The sequence below is a fragment of the Dendrobates tinctorius genome, unplaced genomic scaffold, assembly GCF_039654945.1.
Source record: "Dendrobates tinctorius isolate UK_male_01 unplaced genomic scaffold, ASM3965494v1 ptg000001l, whole genome shotgun sequence".
In the NCBI taxonomy this organism is placed as follows: domain Eukaryota; kingdom Metazoa; phylum Chordata; class Amphibia; order Anura; family Dendrobatidae; genus Dendrobates; species Dendrobates tinctorius.
In genome coordinates, this window is record NW_027361669.1 from 5,361,862 (window position 1) to 5,378,963 (window position 17,102).

A 17,102-nucleotide genomic window follows, 5' to 3' on the forward strand; every position below is an offset into this window, starting at 1 on the left:
ATTCAACTGATAACAGTGAGCAGAAGGTGACTGATGGGACTATTACCCCCAACAGCTGCCACCCACTCTCACTGTTATTAGCGGCAGCTGGTGAAGGCTGATGGGAGTATAAGCCATAAGCCGCCGCCTACTCTCACCGTTATATTCAACATTCTCCCCTGCTAGCGCTGATCACATCATAAGCAGGAGAGAATGATGAAAGCGGTCTTCAGCACCCAGCACCGCAGGGTTGCAGCAAGCGCTAGAAATAAAGCAATTTAAAAATGGCATGGGTTCCCCTGTATTTTTGATAATCAGCCAGGCAAAACAGAGAAGAGGGCTACAACCCTCAGCTGTCAGCTTCAGCAAGCCAAGTTATCAAGAATACAGGGGTCCCCACACCATATTTCTAATTCTAGAACTACCGGAGGGGTCATTTTGACCCTTTTGCTATTTCTTTTTCCTATAATTTCTAAAATTTTAACAAATGAGTTCTGACTTTTTGTGACTTTTATTTATTCATGGTAGTGTATATTTTAGGACACAAAAATGAATTGTAACTTTTTCAGGGGCCCAGATTTTACAATTCATACCTTTAAGTACTAAAGGGGTCAATTTGACCCCATACATAAAAGTAGTAGTAGGCAAGTCACCTAAAGTAATATTACAGAGTACAGAAAATCACAGTGCTTCTCCCTAGTTGTAGAGTGTAATTGTATCTTTGCATATCAGGGATGATTCAGCATTTTGTTTTGTCTAAACATGTTTGATGCATGTCTCTTGTAGCGATTTCTGTCTACACTTCAGTAGCAAACATTACAGTTGAAGCTACAACTCTGCATGTTTGTACAGTGTCGTTTTATTACTTCTGCGATCTTACAAGTCCCTTTTTGCAACGTATATTTGAAGCATGAGTAAGCAGAGGGGTCTGACAAGTGCTGAAATTTTGAAATGTCTTCAGAATTTATCTGAAAATGAGTCAGAAGAAGTGGCCCATCATCTGCAATGTCTGAACCACAAACAAAAGGACAAGAAATCCACAAGCGTCGAAAATGTGGAGTTGGAAGGTGCAACGAAAACAAAACAACTAAAACTTGCACAAGCTGTAACAACGAAAACAAAACAACTAAAACTTGCACAAGCTGTAGCAACGAAAACAAAACAACTAAAACTTGCACAAGCTGTAACAAACCAGTTTGTGGAAAATGCACTGGGAAAGTGGAAGAAAGTACTGTGTGTTAACTGTTGGACACGGCATGCTATGACAATGTAAGGCTGAGTTCACACGTGGCGTTTTTTTCGCGTTTCCGCGGCGGTTTTAACCGCGCAATTTTGCCGCGAAAAATAAGCATCCCATGCATTGCTATGGGATTCCGCAATGCTGTGCTAATGCTGCGGTTTTTACCGCGGCGGAATCGCTTTGCGGTAAAAACCGCAGCATGCTCATTAATTTGCGGAATCGCGGCGATCCCGCACCCATAGGAATGCATTGTTCCGCTTATTTCCCGCATGTAGCTGTGCACACCATGCGGAAAGTAAGCAGAACAATTGCGGATGGTACCCATGGTCCGGAGGAGAGGAGACTGTCCTCTGGGCTTTGGGTACCATATCCCTGTAAAAAATAGAATTTAAAATAAAAAATATTGTTATTCTCACCCTCCGACGTCCCGCGCAGCCTTCCCGCTTCTCTCCACGCTCCCGGTCCAAGTAGTCCTTTGCGAAAATGCTCGCGATGACGTCCCTTCTCGCGGGATCGCGAAGTCTCGCGACGTCATCGCGAATTACCGCGAGACGTCGCGATCCCGCGAGAACTGACGTCATCGAGGGCATTTTCGCAAAGGATTACTGGGAACGGATGCGCGGGACGTCGGAGGGTGAGAATAACACCGTTTTTTTTTTTTTTTTTTACATTCTATCTTTTACTACTGATGCCGCATAGGCGGCCTCAGTAGTAAAAAGTTGGTCACACTCGTCAAACACTATGTTTGACGAGTGTGACCAACCTGTCAATCAGTTCTCCAAGCGATGCTACAGGTCGCTTGGAAAACGCTAGCATTTTGCAAGCTAATTACGCTTGCAAAATGCTAGTTTTTCCGCGGGAAAATCGCGGGAATTTAAAATGCGATTTTCCCGCGGACTGGAATTCCAGAATTCTTGCGGTAATTTCCGCGAGAGTTCCGGTACGTGTGCACTTAGCCTTAAAGGAAAATGCGTGCTGTACTTGATCTTAACACTGTTCCTACTAAGTTAACATAAATGTTCTTTAATTTGCTGGCAACAAAAAAGTTATTTTTACTCCAGAGTCAGTACTTTTGAATGGGTTCAAAATGACCCCTAATGGTAGTTATAGGTATTATGAAACATGCGGTAGTTCTAGTGTTAAATAATTTAAAAAGAAAAAAAAAAGCGTGGGCTCCCCTTCATATCTAACAACCAGCCTTACTAAATCTGAAAGCTGTGGGGTGATATTCTCAGGCTAGTAAAGGGACATGGATATTGGACCCCTCCACCAGCCTAAAAATAGCAGCCCGCAGCTGCCCAGAAAAGGCACAGCCATTAGATGTGCCAATTCTGGCACTTCGCCCAACTCTTCCAACTTGCCCTGTAGTGGTGGCAAGCGGGGTTCATATCTGTGGGGTTGATGTCACCTTTGTATTGTCAGGTGACCTCATGCCCACAGCTTAGTAATGGAGAGGTGTCTATAAGGATACCCATCCATTACTAATCCTACAGTTGTATTGTAAATAAACACAGCAAGTGTAAAATCTCAGACACCTCTCCATTACTAATCCGTGGGCTTGATGTCACCAGAAAATACAAAGGTGACATCAACCCTACAGATATGAACCCCACTTGCCACCGCCACAGGGCAAGTGGGAAGAGGCGGGCAAAGCGCCAGAATTGGCTCATCTAATAGATGCATCTTTCCTGGGTGGCTGCAGGCTGCTATTTTTAGGCTGGGGGGCCAATATCCATGGCCCCTTACCATCCTGAGAATACCAGCCCCCAGCTGTCTACTTTAGCAAGGCTGGTAGTCAAAAATGGTGTGGATACCACACCATTTTTTTTAAATTATTTATATATAATAATTAAAAATATGTTGTGGGGACCCCTCTATTCTTAATAGCCAACCTTGCTTAAGGTCACAGCTGAGGGTTGGAGTCCGCAGTTGTAAGTTTTGCCTGGCCGGTCATCAAAATTATAGGAGAACCCACGTTTTGTTTTTTTTTATCTATAGCGCAGGCTGATGAATACTCCCATCAGTCGCAGCCTGCTCTCACTGTTATCAGCTGAATACAACTCTGAACATTCTCCCCTGCTCCCACTAATTGTAGGGACAGCAGGCGAGAATGATGTGAGCTATCTTCAGCACCCGGCGCCGGGGAATAGCACGAACAGTACTGATGCTTCTCAGGCCCTGGTACGTGTGGTACTGATGCCGGCACACGTATGCCACAAGTATTACACACACGTACACTGATATCTCCGGTACTTTTTTTTTCCAGTACTGGAAATATCGAGGCGTGTGAAAGAGCCATAATACTGTATACTGAGTAGCACCTTAGTATATGTGGTGCACAAAGATATAGAATATTTATTCTCTATCACACACTCATAAAAAACATCTTTAGACCATCACAATTTGCAAGGAATGAATCCCATTAAGCCACATTCACACAAGTATATGGTGAACTTTTTACATCAGTAATTCCAAGCCAAACCCAGGAATGGAACGATCAGAGGAAATGTATTATACTTCTCTATTATACCAACAGTTTTGGCTTTCAAATACGGATTTAAAATCCTGGATGTGTGAACGTGGCCTTCGAACAAACAAGGTGTAGCCATACCGTGTATCTCCTTCCGCTTTTGCAATATGTCCAAATACATGGGCAAATGAATTAGGAATGATCCCTCGGAGTTCAGGGACAGCTCGCACTCCTTCCATTGTAAATGTTTTACCTGTCCCAGTCTGCCCATAGGCAAATATCGTACCTGGAAAAGAAGGGAGGCCATTATTTTCTCCTACATGGGAAAAAAACCTATTCATCAGTGTGCTGGATCAGATGATTCTCTGCTTAGTCCGTTTTACAGTCACTGTAGTATCATTGTATGACAAACAAATATTCCCAAGCATCTCTTACTCACTAAAGCCGCACTCCAAAGAAGGGTTCTCTTTAACACTTCAGTTTTTTGTGTCAGTTAAAATCCGCCAAAAAGGCGGACAAGCGGATCCATTCTTGAGAGAGAGAGCTCAATTTGTAAATCTTTGAGGATGTTGACGTTCAGCAACATTATGGCGGATCCGCACAAAAACGGATGCAACGGACGGCAATCCGTCAAGATCCGCCAATAATGAAAGTCAATGGGGAAAAAAACACGGATCCGCTAAAAAAAAAAATTGCGGATCCGTTTTTTTAAAAACCTGGCGGATTTTGACTGATTGTAAAAAACGGAGTGTGAAAGAGGCCTAATAAACCTGTGTATATGTGCATTTAATGTAGTATGTTAATATACTCACCTACCGCCACCTTCTCCAGGATCCAGCGCTGTTCTGCTCCTCAGAATCTCCAGCTCATATGACCAGCAAGTCATGACAAAGAAATACATATGTTCATTCTTCTGAGTGCTTATTTTACTCTTTAAGGCAGATTACGGAGATTACCCGCATGTTACGTTGCCCTAATATAGTGCCAGTTTTAATAACTTTATTGAAAATTGTAAAAATCTGATTTCTATTCTGACAACGCACAGCAGGGAATATGTCACCAGATTTTTGCCTCTTAAAGGGAATCTGTCACCCTTTTTTTGCCCTATTAGCTGCCAGTATAGACATCGGGGGCTTATCTACAGGATTCTGTAATGCCGTAGATAAGCCCCCGACGTAACCTGAAAGAGAAGAAAAACACGTTATATTATACTCACCGAGGTGGGCGGTCCTGTGGGCATTGCGGTCCGGCGCCTCCCTTCTTCATGCGATGACGTCCTCTTCTCCGGTCCTAAAATGGCTCCAGCACAGGCGCATTGCTCTGCCCTGTTGAGGGCAGAGCAGAATTCTGCAGTGCGCAGGCACCGGACCTCTCCCAACGCCTGCGCACTGCAGGACTCTGCTCTGCCCTCAACAGGGCAGAGCAATGCGCCTGCACCGGAGCCATTACAGGACGGGAGAAGCAGACATCATTGCATGAAAAAGGGAGGCGCCGGACGGTACGGCGACACCCATCGGACCGGACCGACCACCTCCGTGAGTATAACGTGTTTTTCTTTTTCAGGTTACATCAGAGGCTTATCTACAGTATTACAGAATGCTGTAGATAAGCCCCCGATGTCTCTGCCGGCAGCTGAAAGGCCAAAAAAAGGTGACAGATTCCCTTTAATCTGAGAGCAACATAACATAGAGATCCTGATTCCAGTGATGTATCGCTTACTGGGCTGCTTGACACAGTTTTGATAACCTGCTGACAAAACAATGATATTATCACTAAAGGACTAGTAATCGTCCTGTCATGTAGTCCTCTATACTCATGAGGTCTGTTTAATTATCCCCACCACTGACAGACAGCTTTCTGCCTATGCAATGTGTAGACAGGAAGTGGCCTACCAGTGGTGTGTGCGGGGTTATACAGAGCTCATCATTCAGAGAACTGCTAGATCTGAGGCGGATAAAACGGAGATTGTATAAAAAAAAAAAAAAAAAAAAACACAACAGGATCCTAGAATGTGACACATCCCTGAAATCAGGGTCTCTGACCCTACATCATACTGTTCAGATAGGAGAGCAAAAACCGTGGTGACAGATTCCCTTTAAGATTACTGCTCATCGATCATAAGATCCATGCTTTGAAGACCGAACCTTCCAGAACAACATCTGGATAATCCAGATCTAGTCATAGAGCCGATGTGCTGCCCCCCCCGACAGGTACCCACTGTTGTAGCCCCCCCCCGACAGGTACGCACCGTTGTAGCCCCCCCCCCGACAGGTACGCACCGTTGTAGCCCCCCCCCCGACAGGTACGCACCGTTGTAGCCCCCCCCCCCGACAGGTACACACCGTTGTAGCCCCCCCCCCCGACAGGTACACACCGTTGTAGCCCCCCCCCCCCCGACAGGTACGCACCGTTGTAGCCACCCCGACAGGTACGCACCGTTGTAGCCCCCCCCCCCGACAGGTACACACCGTTGTAGCCCTCCAGCACAGAGTCGATGATAGGCCGGGCCGTTAGGTTATATACGTCCAGCTGTTTACTGTCAGGCCCGAACACCGTGTCAAAGGTAAATGTCTTAGGGGGCTCGTTCATGGAGTCCACCTTATGCACCGCGATGGTCCCCAGGAACTCATCCACTCTGACGGCCATCCTGTTGCCCATGGCCTTCTCTCGCTCGTTTAGGGGGCGACATCGCACCACGACCTTCACGTTGTCGCTGGACTCCGGCTTCTCCGATCTGTTGATCTGTGGGCACAATAGAAACACTTCCACTCATTAGTGGGTCCAGCCCCATCCTACCCCAGCACAGCTGCTATGGCAGAGCCCCACTATGGCAGCACATCCTCCCGTGCCATTGTGGCCACACATAAGGATGTCCTGGAAGAGGGAGGCCTCGCAGCTGAATGGCTGACGTGTCAGCAGCACAGGGCAGGATCTGCCAGTCCCATCCCCCATTACCGGCATCTTGGCGATGACTCCGGGACGGTCCCCGCGCATTAGAAGCGACCCCCGGCTCCACAGACACCTCGGCCAATTCCCTGGACCAGCAATTTAGTCTTTCGTTATGCGCATGCGCCGAGCTCACTCTCACTGAGCTAAAGTGACAGGAGCTTTGACCAATACCCGGGAAGAGTGATTATCGGCTGCGGACACAAGCGTCCAATCACTGAGCTTTATTTCCCTGCTGAAAACACACAGGAAGGAATGTGTCCAAGTAGGCGAATGACGGGAGGGATCCGACCAATAGGAAGCCAGCGTGGTCGGCTTGTTTCTAGGATAGTGGCGTTGTATGCGTGTGGCTGCTGGGTGTAGCAGTCGCCATGGTAACGGTTGTAAAGGGCGGAACCGGCCAGATAGGAGGGCCCGGCACTGACCCAGCTTATGTATAGGAGCGACACCCGGAAATAAGCCGCGTCTGGACCGCAAGCAGACCTCAGCGCTGTGTATACAGCTTTTAGTGACAGGCATGGGACCCCTCCAGATCCCTAGAAGCAGACTGAAGAGTCCAGTGACTGCTGCTCCATTCATTCTTAGGCTATGTGCCCACGTTGCGTTTAAATCCGGACACTGAAAACCGGACTCCTTCCCAGAAATCGCGCGATTTTACCGCGATTTTCTCAAGCACTTTCCAAGCGATTTGAAGCATCGCTTGGAAAGTGATTGACAGGTTGGTCACACTCGTAAAACATAGTGTTTGACAAGTGTGACCAGCTTTTTACTACTGAGGCCGCCTATGCAGCATCAATAGTAAAAGATAGAATGTTAAAAATGATAAAAAATCGGGGTATATTTACCTTCCGACGTCCCGCGCTGCCATCCCGGGCCTCAGCGTTCCCAGTAATGCCTTGCGAGACCTGTGATGACGTAGTCTCGCGTTGCTATAGCGATCTCGCGAGACTACGTCATCACAGGACCGTGCCGCAAGGCATTACTGGGAACGCTGAGGCCGGGAGGTAAATATACCCCGATTTTTTTTTTATTTTTTATTCTTTTTTTACAGGGGTATGGTACCCAGGGCTTGGAGGACAGTCTCCTCTCCTCCACACCGTGGGTACCAACCGCACATGAGACGCTTAACTTCCCGCATGGTGGGCATAGCCACATGCGGGAAGTCAGTGATTCTCATGCATTCCTATGGGTGCGGAATCGCGGCAATTCTTTGCGATTCCGCACAAAAGAATGAGCATGCTGCGATTTTTTCCGCTATGCGATTCCGCCGCGGAAAAAAAGCGCAGCATTAGCACAGCATGTGCGGAATGCCATAGGAATGCATGGGGGGCGTTCTGTACACGATTTTTAAATGTTTTTGCGCCGAAAATAAGCAGCAAAAACGCTTAAAAATCGCATCGTGGGCACACAGCCTTAGGGTATGTGCACACATAGTGAAATCTGCTGCGTTTCCGCAGCGGTCTTGGCTCTGCAGAAACACAGCAGCTTCGGCTGCGTTGTACAGTACCTTTATTTCCTATGGAAATTAAAAAACGCAGTGCACATGCTGCAGATTTTTGCATGCGGTTTACAATCCGCAGCATGTCAATTGTTTGGTGCAGAAGCGCTGCAGTTTTACACCTCAGGCTATGTGCACACGTAGTTTTCTTGGTGTGCGGATTTTGGAGAGAAAACCGCAGGACAAAAGTCCTGCGGTTTATCTGCGGTTTTGCCTCATAATGGATGAGGTGTAAAACTGCAGCGTTTTTTAATTTCCATAGGAAATAAAGGTACTGTACAACGCAGCCGAATCTGCTGCGGAACCGCAGGTGCAGAAACGCGAAACCGCAGCAGAATCCGCACCGTGTGCACATACCCTCATTCATTCAAAACCGCAGGACAAAAGTCCTGCGGATTTACCTGCGGTTTTCGCTCCAAAATCCGCACACCCCAAAAAACTACGTGTGCACATAGCTTAGGCTGTGTGCACACGCTGCGGATCCGCAGCGGATTTGGCCTCTGCGGATCCGCAGCAGTTCCGCAGACAGCGTACAGTACCATGTAAGTCTATGGGATTTACAATACGCAGTGCAGATGCTGCGGATTTTCAACTGTGGAAAAGCTGCGGTTTTGAATCCGCAGAAAGAAATGACATGTCACTTCTTTCTGCGGATTCCGCTGCGGTTTACCATCTATTGCATTGTCCAGGTGTCAAACCGCAGATAAACCACAGGTCATTTTAACTGCGGTTTTACCTGCAAATCCACAGATACAAATCCACAGGTGAATCTGCAGCGTGTGCACATAGCCTTAGCATTCATGCTTAACCCCTTCCTGACATGACGGTTTCTCCTGTTTGATTTTATCTCCCTTCTTTCCCAGAGCCATAATTTTTGTTTTATTTTTTTTAATTTTTCTGTCAATATGGCCATGTGAGGGCTTGTTTTTTGCAGGACAAGTTGTACTTTTGAACGACACTACTGGTTTTACCATGTTGTGTACTGGAAAACGGAAAAAATTCAAAGTGCAGTGAAATTGTGAAAAAAAAGTGCAATTCCACAATTGTTTTTGGGTTTTTTTACCATGTTCACTATACGATAATACTGATCTGCCATTATGATTCTCCCGGTGAGTACGAGTTCACTGATACCAAGCATGTGTATGAAGTTTATACTCGCCTCCCGACTTCATACGGACCGAACAGGAAGCCAGGGATCAGCTGCTGCCCCGACATCCTCTTCATCTTCAGTTTCTCCGAAGGTGGAGACAGTGACCCCAGCGCTGATTGGGCGCTTGGCTTCATGCCTCATTCCACCTCATCCCAGGCCCAGGACTCTGAGTGTCGACACCGCTGGAACGGCGCCGGCCCGGGAGGTTAATATAGACTTATTTTATTGGGACCAAACATTTTGATCAATAAGGGGTTGTCTTAGGCCTGTTTCACACTTCAGTTTTTTGTGTCAGTTAAAATCCGCCAAAAAGGCGGAAAAGCGGATTCGTTCCTAACTGATGTGAACGGATGGCAGCGGATCCGTTTTTTGAGGGCTCCGCCGACTGAAGAATTGTAAAGGAACCGCAGTCCGGGGACGAGAGAGAGAGATTTTTTTTTTTTCTTCTTCTCTGGCCGGCAGAAATGATTTCAGGGTTAAATTTACTCCTTACTTCATTCCACCGGGCATGCGCTGTATCAAAATGCGGATCCTTCACTACAAAAAACGTTACATGGTCCATCCAGGCATCTCGGCGGATGGAAAAAAATTGACGGATCTGCAAAAAAACAGATCCAACGGATGGCCATCCGTCAAGATCCGCCGGCAATGAAAGTCAATGGGGAAAAAAACGGATCCACCAAAAAAAATGGCGGATCCGTTTTTTTGCAAAAACGGCGGATTTTGACTGATGGTCAAAAACGGAAGTGTGAAACAGTCCTAAGTAGTGGACAACCCCTATAACCCCTTCATGACCCAGCCTATTTTGACCTTAATGACCTGGCCATTTTTTGCAATTCTGACCAGTGTCCCTTTATGAGGTAATAACTCAGGAATGCTTCAACGGATCCTAGCGATTCTCAGATTAGTTTTTTTGGGACATATTGGGCTTCATGTTAGTGGTAAATTTAGGTCGATAATTTTTGCTTTTATTTGTGAAAAAAAGTTTGGCGAAAATTTCGTAATTTTTGAATTTTTTTTCTGTTAAATCAGAGCGTTATATGACACAAAATAGTTAATAAATAACATTTCCCACATTTCTACTTTACATCAGCACAATTTTGGAAACAAAATTTTTTTGTTAGGAAGTTATAAGGGTTAAAAGTTGACCAGCGATTTCTCATTTTTACAACAAAATTTACAAAACCATTTTTTTTAGGGACCACCTCACATTTGAAGTCACTTTGAGGGGTCTATACGGCAGAAAATACCCAAAACTGACACCATTCTAAAATCTGCACCCCTCAAGCTACTCAAAACTACATTCAAGAAGATTATTAACCCTTCAAGTGCTTCACAGGAACTAAAGCAAAGTGGAAGGAAAAAATGGACATTTTAATTTTTTCAAAAAAATTTTTAGCATCAATTTTTTCATTTTCACATAGGTATCAGGCTAAAATGAAACCTAAAATTTGTTGGGAAATTTGTCCTGAGTATACCAATACCTCATATGTGGTCATAAACCACTGTTTGGGCGCACGGCAGGGCTCAGAAGGGAAGGAGCGTGATTAGACTTTTTGAATGGAAAAAATGCTGGAATATTTAGCGGTTGCCATGTCGCATTTGGAGAGCCCCTGTGTGCCTAAACACTGGAGCTCCCCCACAAGTGACCCCATTTTGGAAACTAGACCCCCCCCAAGGAACTTATCTAGATGCATAGTGAGCACTTTGAATCCCCAGGTGCTTCACAAATTGATCCTAAAAAAAATACTTTTTTTCACAAAAATTTTCTTTTAGCCTCAGTTTTCATTTTTACATGGGCAACAGGATAAAATGGATCCTAAAATTTGGTAGGCAATTTCTCCTGAATACACTGATACCTCATATGTGGTCATAAACCACTGTTTGGGCACACGGCAGGCCCCGGAAGGGAAGGTGCGCCATTTGACTTTTTGAATGGAAAATTAGCTCTAATTGTTAGGGACACCATGTTGCGTTTGGAGAGCCCCTGTATGCCTAAACAGTGAAAAAACCCCACAAGTGACACCATTTTGGAAATTATATCCCTTAAGGAACTTATCTAGATGTGTGGTGAGCTCTTTGAACCCCCAAGTGCTTCACAGAAGTTTATAACGCAGAGCAGTGAAAATAAAAAATCATTTTCTTTCCTCAAAAATGATTTTTTTAGCCCGCTATTTCTTATTTTCACAAAGCTAACAGGAAAAATTGGACGACAAAAGTTGTTGTGCAATTTGTCCTGAGTACACCGATAACCCATATGTGGGGGGTACCACTGTTTGGGAGCATGGGAGAGCTCAGATGGGAAGGAGCTCCGTTTTTGGAATGCAGACTTTGATGGAATGTTCTGCAGGCGCCATGTTGCGTTTGCAGAGCCCCTGATGTGCCTAAACAGTAGAAACCACCACAAGTGACCCCCAAGGAGCTTATCTAGATGTGTAGTGAGCACTTTGAACTCCCAAGTGCTTCACAGAAGTTTGTAAACGCAGAGCCATGAAAATGAAAAATTATTTTTTTTTCCTCAAAAATGATTTTTTAGCTCACTTTTTTATTTTCCCAAGGGTAACTGGATAAATTGGACCCCAAAAGTTGTCCAGTTTGTACTGAGTACGCTGGTACCCCATATGTGGGGGGAACCACTGTTTGGGCGCACGGCAGGACTCAAAAGGGAAGGAGCGCCATTTGACTTTTTGAATGGAAAATTTCCTCCAATCGTTAGCAGACACCATGTCATGTTTGGAGATCCCCTTTGTGCCTAAACTTTGAAGCTCCCCCACAAATGACCCCATTTTGGAAACTATACCCCCTAAGGAACTTATCTAGATGCATAGTGGGCACTTTGAACCCCCAGGTGTTCACAGAAGTTTATAACGCAGAGCCGTGAAAATAAAAAATCATTTTTGTTCCTCAAAAATCATTTTTTAGCCCACTATTTTTTATTTTCACAATGGTAACAGGAGATATTGGACCCCAAAAGTTGTTGTCCAGTTTGTCCTGAGTATGCTGGTACCCCATATGTGGAGGGGAACCATTGTTTGGGCACACGTCGGGGCTCGGAAGGGAAGTAGTGACGTTTTGAAATGCCGACTTTGATGGAATGGTCTGCGGGCATCATGTTAGGCCGGAGTCACACTGGCGAGGAATACGGGTGCGTGAGAGGCGCAAAAAGCACGCATTAGACACGGACCAATGATTCTCTATGGGGTCCCTCGCACCAGCCGTATATTTCTCCTCAGTATCCTACGCTCCGTGCCACTCGCAGCATGCTGCGATTGTCAGCGTACTACGCCCGTAGTACGCCAATGCAAGTCTATGGGTGCGCAAAAAATACGGATTACACACGGAGCACACATGTGACCTGCGAGAAATACGCACCCGGTGTCTTTTAGCAAAGGCGGCAATTCAGTGCGCGATACAGTAAACTCACACTGACAGTTTTAATAAAGAAATGAAAGAATAGATATAGACACATAGAATACATATATATATATATATATATATATATATGCATTCTATGTGTCTATATCTATTCTTTCATTTCTTTATTAAAACTGTCATAGGGCTCCATTATATGTCCATTTTGCAAGCCTGCGAGAAAATCTCACCATACGGATGCCATACGGATTACATACGGATGCTGACATGCGCAAAATACGCGACCACACCTTGATTACGGATGACATACGGAGCACTGTTTAGGGGTCTGTCATCCGTATTACGCATGTAAAATACTGACCGTATTTTGCGCAGGTTAGTGTGACTCCAGCCTTACATTTGCAGAGCACCCGATGCGCCTAAACAGTAGAAACCCCCCACAAGTGAGACCATTTTGGAAACTAGACCCCCCAAGGAACTTATCTAGATGTGTGGTGAGCACTTTGAACCCCCAAGTGCTTGACAGAAGTTTATAACGCAGAGCCGTGAAAATAAAAAAGTTTTTTCCCTCAAAAAATCTTTTAGCCCGCAATTTTTTATTTTCACAAGGGTAACAGGAGAAATTGGACCCCAAAAGTTGTAGTACAGTTTGTACTGAGTACACTGGTACCCCATATGTGGGGGAGACCACTGGTCGGGCACACGGCGGGGCTCGGAAGGGAAGTAGTGACGTTTTGAAATGCTGACTTTGATGGAATGGTCTGCGGGCGTCATGTTAGGTTTGCACAGCCCCTAATGTGCCTAAACTGTGGAAACCCCCACGTGACCCCATTTTGGAAACTAATCCCCCCCCAAGGAACTTATCTAGATGTGTGGTGAGCACTTTGAACTACCAAGTTCACAGAAGTTTATAATGCAGAGCCGTGAAATAAAAAAATCATTTTTTTTCCTCAAAAAAATGATTTTTAGCTCGCAATTTTTTATTTTCACAAGGGTAACAGGAGAAATTGGACCCCAAAAGTTGCTATCCAGTTTGTCCTGAGTATGCTTGCACCCCATATGTCACTGTTTGGGCACATGTTGGGGCTCGGAAGGGAAGTAGTGACGTTTTGAAATGCTGACTTGATGGAATGGTCTGCGGGTATCGTTACGTTTGCAGAACCCCTGATGCACCTAAACAGTAGAAACTCCCCACAATTGACCCCATTTTGGAAAATAGACCTCCCAAGGAGCTTATTTAGCTGTCTGGTGAGCACTTTGAACCCCCAAGTGCTTCACAGAAGTTTATAACGCAGAGCTGTGAAAATAAAAAATCATTTTTTTTTCCACAAAAATAATTTTGTAGCCCCCAATATTTTATTTTACCAAGTGTAACAGGAGAAATTAGGCCCCCAAAGTTATTTTGCAATTTTTTCTGAGTACGCTGATACCCCATATGTTGGGGTAAACCACTGTTTGGGCACACGTCGGGGCTTGGAAGGGAAGGAGCACCGTTTGACATTTTGAACGCAAAATTAGCTGGAATCAATGGTGGCGCCATGTCATGTTTGGAGACCCCCTGATGTGCCTAAACAGTAGAACCCCCCCCAATTCTAACTCCAACACTAACCCCAACACACCCCTAACCACAACCCCAACACATCCCTAACCCTAATCCCAACCATAACACTAACCATAACCCCAACACACCCCTAACCCTAATCCCAACCCTAACCATAACCCTAACTACAAGCCTAACCCTAATCCCAACCCTAATCTTAACCCTAATTCCCACCCTAAGGCTGGGGTCACACTAACCGACGCAATATACGGTCAGTATTTTACATGCGTAATACGGATGAGTGACCCCTAAACAGTGCTCCGTATGTCATCCGTAATCAAGGTGTGGTCGCGTATTTTGCGCATGTAAGCATCCGTATGTAATCCGTATGGCGAGATTTTCTCGCAGGCTTGCAAAATGGACATATAATGGAGTCCTATGACAGAGTTTCTAACAGAAACCAAAGAATAGATATAGACACATAGAATACATACATATACAGTCATATGTAAAAGTTTGGGCACCCCTATTAATGTTAACCTTTTTCTTTATAACAATTTTGGTTTTTGCAACAGCTATTTCAGTTTCATATATCTAATAACTGATGGACTCAGTTATATTTCTGGATTCAAATGAGGTTTATTGTACTAACAAAAAATGTGCAATCTGCATTTAAACAAAATTTGAACGGTGCAAAAGTATGGGCACCCTTATCATTTCCTGATTTGAACACTCCTAACTACTTTTTACTGACTTCCTGAAGCACTAAATTGGTTTTGTAACCTCATTGAGCTTTGAACTTCATAGCCAGGTGTATCAAATCATGAGAAAAGGTATTTAAAGTGGCCACTTGCAAGTAGTTCTCCTATTTGATTCTCATATGAAGAGTGGCATCATGGGCTCCTCAAAACAACTCTCAAATGATCTGAAAACAAAGATTATTCACCATAGCTTTTCAGGGGAAGGATACAAAAAGTTGTCTCAGAGATTTAACCTGTCAGTTTCCACTGTGAGGAACATAGTAAGGAAATGGAAGAACACAGGTACAGTTCTTGTTAAGCCCAGAAGTGGCAGGCCAAGAAAAATATCAGAAAGGCAGAGAAGAAGAATGATGAGAACAGTCAAGGACAATCCACAGACCACCTCCAAAGACCTACAGCATCATCTTGCTGCAGATGGTGTCACTGTGAATCGGTCAACAATACAGCGCATGCATAACGCCTTTTTGTATGACCAAACAACTCAATCTTTGTTTCATCAGTCCACAGGACCTTCTTCCAAAATGTAACTGGCTTGTCCAAATGTGCTTTTGCATACGTCAGGCGACTCTGTTTGTGGCGTGCTTGCAGAAACGGCTTCTTTCGCATCACTCTCCCATACAGCTTCTCCTTGTGCAAAGTGCGCTGTATTGTTGACCGATGCACAGTGACACCATCTGCAGCAAGATGATGCTGCAGGTCTTTGGAGGTGGTCTGTGGATTGTCCTTGACTGTTCTCATCATTCTTCTTCTCTGCCTTTCTGATATTTTTCTTGGCCTGCCACTTCTGGGCTTAACAAGAACTGTACCTGTGTTCTTCCATTTCCTTACTATGTTCCTCACAGTGGAAACTGACAGGTTAAATCTCTGAGACAACTTTTTGTATCCTTCCCCTGAAAAGCTATGTTGAATAATCTTTGTTTTCAGATCATTTGAGAGATGTTTTGAGGAGCCCATGATGCCACTCTTCATAGGAGAATCAAATAGGAGAACTACTTGCAAGTGGCCACTTTAAATACCTTTTCTCATGATTTGATACACCTAGCTATGAAGTTCAAAGCTCAATGAGGTTACAAAACCAATTTAGTGCTTCAGGAAGTCAGTAAAAAGTAGTTAGGAGTGTTCAAATCAAGAAAATGATAAGTGTGCCCATACTTTTGCACCGGTCAAATTCTGTTTAAATGCAGATTGCACATTTTCTGTTAGTACAATAAACCTCATTTGAATCCAGAAATATAACTGAGTCCATCAGTTATTAGATATATGAAACTGAAATACCTGTTGCAAAAACCAAAATTGTTATAAAGAAAAAAGGTTAACATTAATAGGGGTGCCCAAAATTTTACATATGACTGTATGTATATACAGTATGTGTATTCTATGTGTCTATATCTATTCTTTCATTTCTTTATTAAAACTGTCAGTGTGAGTTTACTGTATAGCGCACTGAATTGCCGGCTTTGCGTATATCTCGCAAGTCACATGTGTGGTGCATGTGTAATCCGTATTTTTCGCGCACCCATAGACTTGCATTGGCGTATTACGGCCGTAGTACACTGACAATTGCAGCATGCTGTTTCACTTTCAACAGCCAATCAGAGCGATCGTAGCCACGGGGGAGCGAAGCCTCCCCCCCTGGGGTGAAGCACAAAGGGTCCTGTGTCTGCGGGTCGGGTGACCTTTCAGTGACCCAAGTCACTCGACCCGCGGGAATGCTATTTATACCATGACGCCAATGTAGGCGTCATAGGTTGTATTCTCACAGATTTTCATGAAGCCTACATTGGCGTCATGGGTCGGGAAGGGGTTAAATGGTGAAAAAAAAATCAGAAAATTGTAAAAAAAAAAAAATTTTGCTTTTGTCGCCATTTTTCCGAGAATCTCCATTTTTCGTGTTCAGAGCCTGGGTGAGGGCTTATTTTTTGCGCCCTGAGCTGACATTTCTATCTATACTATTTTGGTTTGGCTTTATGCTCCCTGTCATATGGTAGGGCTAAGAAGTCTGTGCCAATCCAGGCTTGTTCATTTTGGTAAAGTTAGCATTTTTAGTTGACAAGCGGTTGTGTCTATCAGTTATTATGCCCCGGCAGCACTAAAAAAACCCGCTATGACAAAATGCAAGCCGCAGGGCAGGCCAGCACCTTTAAGG

General features: G+C 44.7%; 1 protein-coding gene across 2 annotated transcripts in view; it reads right to left on the bottom strand.

The window, feature by feature from the left end:
* Window positions 1–6,821, bottom strand: part of KIF3A (kinesin family member 3A) — a 100,921-nt gene extending 94,100 nt beyond the window's left edge. For both annotated transcript variants that reach the window (XM_073555778.1, XM_073555248.1), the window contains exons 1-3: window positions 6,645–6,821; window positions 6,158–6,431; window positions 3,831–3,975 (exon numbers count right to left, since the gene is read on the bottom strand). In XM_073555778.1, the coding sequence (XP_073411879.1) occupies window positions 3,831–3,975; window positions 6,158–6,431; window positions 6,645–6,683 (458 nt within the window). In that variant the 5' untranslated portion in view covers window positions 6,684–6,821. The remainder of the gene's footprint in view (window positions 1–3,830; window positions 3,976–6,157; window positions 6,432–6,644) is intronic.
* Window positions 6,822–17,102: the final 10,281 nt, after the last annotated feature.